This window comes from Ovis aries, chromosome 14, assembly GCF_016772045.2.
Source record: "Ovis aries strain OAR_USU_Benz2616 breed Rambouillet chromosome 14, ARS-UI_Ramb_v3.0, whole genome shotgun sequence".
Classification (NCBI taxonomy): domain Eukaryota; kingdom Metazoa; phylum Chordata; class Mammalia; order Artiodactyla; family Bovidae; genus Ovis; species Ovis aries.
The window spans coordinates 34,912,088-34,916,401 of NC_056067.1; the positions used below are offsets into that span (position 1 = coordinate 34,912,088).

The following is a 4,314-nucleotide window of genomic DNA, read 5'->3' on the forward strand; positions in this document are numbered from 1 at the left end:
AGGCGGTCCTTCGCGGAGTCCCCGGGGCCCACTCCGGAGCGCAGGCGGGCAGCTGGACCGGCGGCGCGGCGCGGGCCGGCTGGAGGCGTATTCTGGGCACGGGGCGCTGAGTTAGGCCGGCCGTGCCCGGCGGCAGTAGTGGGAGGCCGCCCAAGGCCTCGCGCGGCGCCGCCCGTCGAGGGGCGGGCGGCGGCAGACAGACCCGACCGTCGAAAAGCGCAGGAGGCCGGTGGGCCGGGTCGGGCCGCGCGGCGCAGCCATGCCTGGATTTACGTGCTGCGTGCCGGGCTGCTACAACAACTCGCACCGGGACAAGGCGTTGCACTTCTACACGTTTCCCAAGGACGCTGAGCTGCGCCGCCTCTGGCTCAAGAATGTGTCCCGTGCGGGCGTCAGCGGGTGCTTCTCCACCTTCCAGCCCACCACGGGCCACCGTCTCTGCAGCGTTCACTTCCAGGGCGGCCGCAAAACCTACACTGTGCGGGTCCCCACCATCTTCCCACTGCGCGGCGTCAACGAGCGCAAAGTAGCACGCAGACCCGCGGGGGCCGCAGCCGCCCGCCGCAGGCAGCAGCAGCAACAACAACAGCAGCAGCAGCAACAGCAGCAGCAGCAGCAGCAGCCGTCGCCGTCTGCTTCCACTGCCCAGACCACCCAGCTGCAGCCTAACCTGGTATCTGCTTCTGCGGCTGTGCTCCTCACCCTTCAGGCCGCTGTAGACAGCAGCCAGGCTCCAGGATCCGTGCCGCCGGCGCCCACCACTCCCACGGGAGAAGACGTTAAGCCCATCGACCTGACGGTGCAAGTGGAGTTCGCGGCCGCAGAGGGCGCAGCCGCCGCCGCCGCTGCGTCGGAGCTAGAGGCTGCTACAGCAGGGCTGGAGGCCGCCGAGTGCCCCATGGGCCCACAGTTGGTGGTGGTGGGCGAAGAGGGCTTCCCTGATACTGGCTCCGACCACTCGTACTCGTTGTCGTCAGGCACCACGGAGGAGGAGCTCTTGCGCAAGCTGAACGAGCAGCGGGACATCCTGGCGCTAATGGAGGTGAAGATGAAGGAGATGAAGGGCAGCATCCGTCACCTGCGTCTCACCGAGGCCAAGCTCCGCGAAGAACTTCGCGAGAAGGATCGGCTGCTGGCCATGGCTGTCATCCGCAAGAAGCACGGAATGTAAAAAAGTCCCCTTTTGGCCCTTCGGACTCCCAGATCCCTGCCAGCTTAGAGGGACCTGAGGCCACCGTTGTTGAACTCCCTCATACTCCTGGGGCACTGTTTGACAGTACTGAGGCTTAGGGCAGCTGGACTCTTGCTGGTGACCTAGTACCCTCTCATTTCCTCCTGAAGCAACGTCATGAAGTCTGAGACTGCACTGGGGACACCAGCAGTTATGACTTTGTCTACCCATCCACACTTTCACTCCCTAACCCCAAGTTTATATTGCAGGTTCTGGTTAAGCAGAAGCTTCAGAACCACTGAACTTGAAATTTATCCCATAGGGATGCAGGTGGGATGCTGGAGGCTTTGGGAAGACAACACCTTGAGTTTGGCTGGCAATCAGAGACAACTCTTCTGTGTGTAGTGATAAGAGATCCAAGTAACATCAGTTCTACTTTTTTGTGCTTTTCCTTCCCAGGTGCAGCCTGTGATTCTGATGGGGACTGGCAGATCTGTGCCTCCGCTTCCTAGGACCTCCCTCCCAGGAGGCCATCTACAAGGGGATCTAGGTGACCTGTTGATGGAAATCCAGCCTGCCAGGGACTTAGGTCTATCCTGTTATGTTTGCTACTGGTTACAAATTCTATTTTCTGTACAATTAGTCAGACTAAAGTTTTCACTGTGTTTGTTTGGCAAAACGAATTAAACAGAAAGTAAGGTTTTTATTTGGGTCTCGCCATTTTATTTTTATAACGACTCAGCTAAGGATCCTTGAAACATGAGGAGATGGACTTCCTGATAGGCCCTTCCCTGCTCCGCCTTGGTCTCAAGGACCAGGCTGACCCTGGGAGTAGAGATGCTTTGGTGACCAGGTTTCTCCATAAAGGGGCCCTAACCCTCATAAGGTCTTCTCAGAGTTCCAACTCATCCTGAAGAGTTTGGAAATTGCACCAAATGGTCCTGGTTTGCCTGTGGGTTAGCTCCCTGTGTGCTTTCAACTGGGGAAGAAGCAACTGAGAACTAAGCTGAATTGTGGCACTTCTCTGGGGGTTTTGAATTCCTTAAGAATTTTCAGCTGGAATTGAATTTTGCTTACTATTCTCCCCTTAGGCCTAGTACAGTGTCTGGCACACATGGACATGCAGTTACTTAAATCAGTGAAGACCACAGCTGGAGCCAGCCATGGGTTCTTAAAAGGAATATGGATACCTTTGACCTTGGTGCACTTTCATTGTGAAGGAGGTGGATCCTCAGAGGAATTTAAGCATGAGTTGAGATTTGTCATCTCTTGACTCATTTTCTTGGCTGTTAGCATCTTTATTTAGACTGTAGTGACAAGGTGACATTTTTATCTGTGGTTCCAAGTCATTTAGCTCAAAGCTGGCAACAAATGCCTTTAAAGCTAGCAGTGTTTAACATGTGTATTGGGGCACAAATGATACTTGGGGCTCCATAAAAACATGTTTCTTTTCTCTGTTGCTTATGGAAAAAGCCACTTACCTGGGGCTTTCCCTGTAGTTTCAAACTGGAATGACTCTAAAATATCCTTCCACTCTCTGTTCTTCTGACCCCTTGGCATTGACTTGAGAAACAAGTGTCTGTTGGGGACGAGAAGTGGGAAATAGGTTGTGCAGGTGCCTAGTTAGGGAAGGGACTGTATCTGTCCCTTCCTGGGGTTAGTTCTGGCTGGTCATAAGGTGGTGGAAGCACAGCAGTACCCTTCCAGGCCAGCAGGGACTGTAGCCCTTTATGGGCAGCTGTTGGGTCACTCATTCAGCTGTCCCCACCCGCCTTCATTAGGAGTGAGAATTTTCCCAGGCTCCAGCCATGCTCCTTAGTGTATCATTTAGCTCCTGTTTGCTGAAGGGATTTAAGATTTTCAACTTTGGGTCTCTTGAACCTCTCAGCAGCACTCCCAGGACAGAGTGAGAAGAGCCAAACTGGTCAGGATTCGCTAGTGTCTGGATGTGACGAGCACACAATCTTTGGGGTGTTTTATCTTCTAGAAGGGAGGCAGACAGCTCAGAGCAAGGGAGGCCCTAGATACACCACAAGCAGGGCAATGCAGTCTCCCTGACTGAGTAATAAGAGAAGAATCTAGTCAGGCAAAATAATACAGATCTGGGATTTAATGACAGAAGCCTGATCTGGTCTTACCAGCCATCCCCAGGTGGAGGGGTGGGGCTGATGGTGAGGATCTGTGAAGGTATAAAATTTCTGGACGAACAGGAGTACTGAGAAATCTCTGACTAGGAGAAACCTTGTGTCTATAAACTTAACCTGTGGTCCCCCCGCTTAGCTGCAAAGCATTTCCCCAGCAGGCCTGACCGATAACACACCTTCAAATGTTTGTGCTACCCAGGAAACGACAACGAAAATGGGTGTTGAAAGAAAAGGGTAATGGGCGGGAGGGAGATCATGGACAACTTAATCACTTAAATCACGGGGAAGGTTTGGGCGCGCCAGTTATTTATCTTTTTTCATTAATAAAACCAAGATTCTTAGCTGCCCTGCCTGATGCAAAAACCACCACCAACAAAAAAACTTGTGAGAATGCTTTGTACACCCTAACTGCAGAAATCTTTAAGAGTAATCTTGTTTCCAGCCCAGGAAAGCCTCGCTTGCTTTGGGTCCAACTTGCACCAGGCAGGGCGCAAGAATGTTGGGACAACAGAAGCTGTGGGTTCCGCCCAGGGAAGCCTTGGAGCTCCACTCGGAAGAGCCGCAGGGGCGGCCACAGCACCAAAGGGAAGGGGGGCTTGCGAGCGGAAACAGCTCAGGGGCCCAGGGAGGGGAGGCTAGGCCAGTTTGAGAACAGGCCAAGCTCCCACGGAGGCGGGGCCAACACCGAAAGGCCGCGAAAGCTGGGCGGGGCCGGACCAGCTGGGACTTGGCGACAACCGAGGCCTGACCCCAGCCTGGCGCCAAGCTCGGGTGTTCCAGAGGCTTCCGCTAGACCACAATTCTCAGGGGCTCGCCCCGGCGGCCTCCCTCCCTAACTTAGCCTCACCTCCCGCGCTGCGGGCCGTGTCTGGGCCTCGGCGCATAGGACGTCGGGAATGGTAGTTTTTTCCTAGCGCACCTATACTAGAAAAGAGCACGAGGAGGACTGCGTTTCCCAGAGTGCAGCGGGGTGGCAAGGGAAGGCAGGGGGGAAGGGAC

At 54.7% G+C, this 4,314-nt stretch overlaps 1 protein-coding gene across 1 annotated transcript; it reads left to right on the forward strand.

Moving 5' to 3' along the window:
* THAP11 (THAP domain containing 11) lies at window positions 1-1,877 on the forward strand. Its single transcript, XM_015100497.3, has one exon. The coding sequence runs from the start codon at window positions 260-262 to the stop codon at window positions 1,169-1,171; it is 912 nt and encodes a 303-aa protein (XP_014955983.2). The 5' UTR covers window positions 1-259; the 3' UTR covers window positions 1,172-1,877.
* Window positions 1,878-4,314: the final 2,437 nt, after the last annotated feature.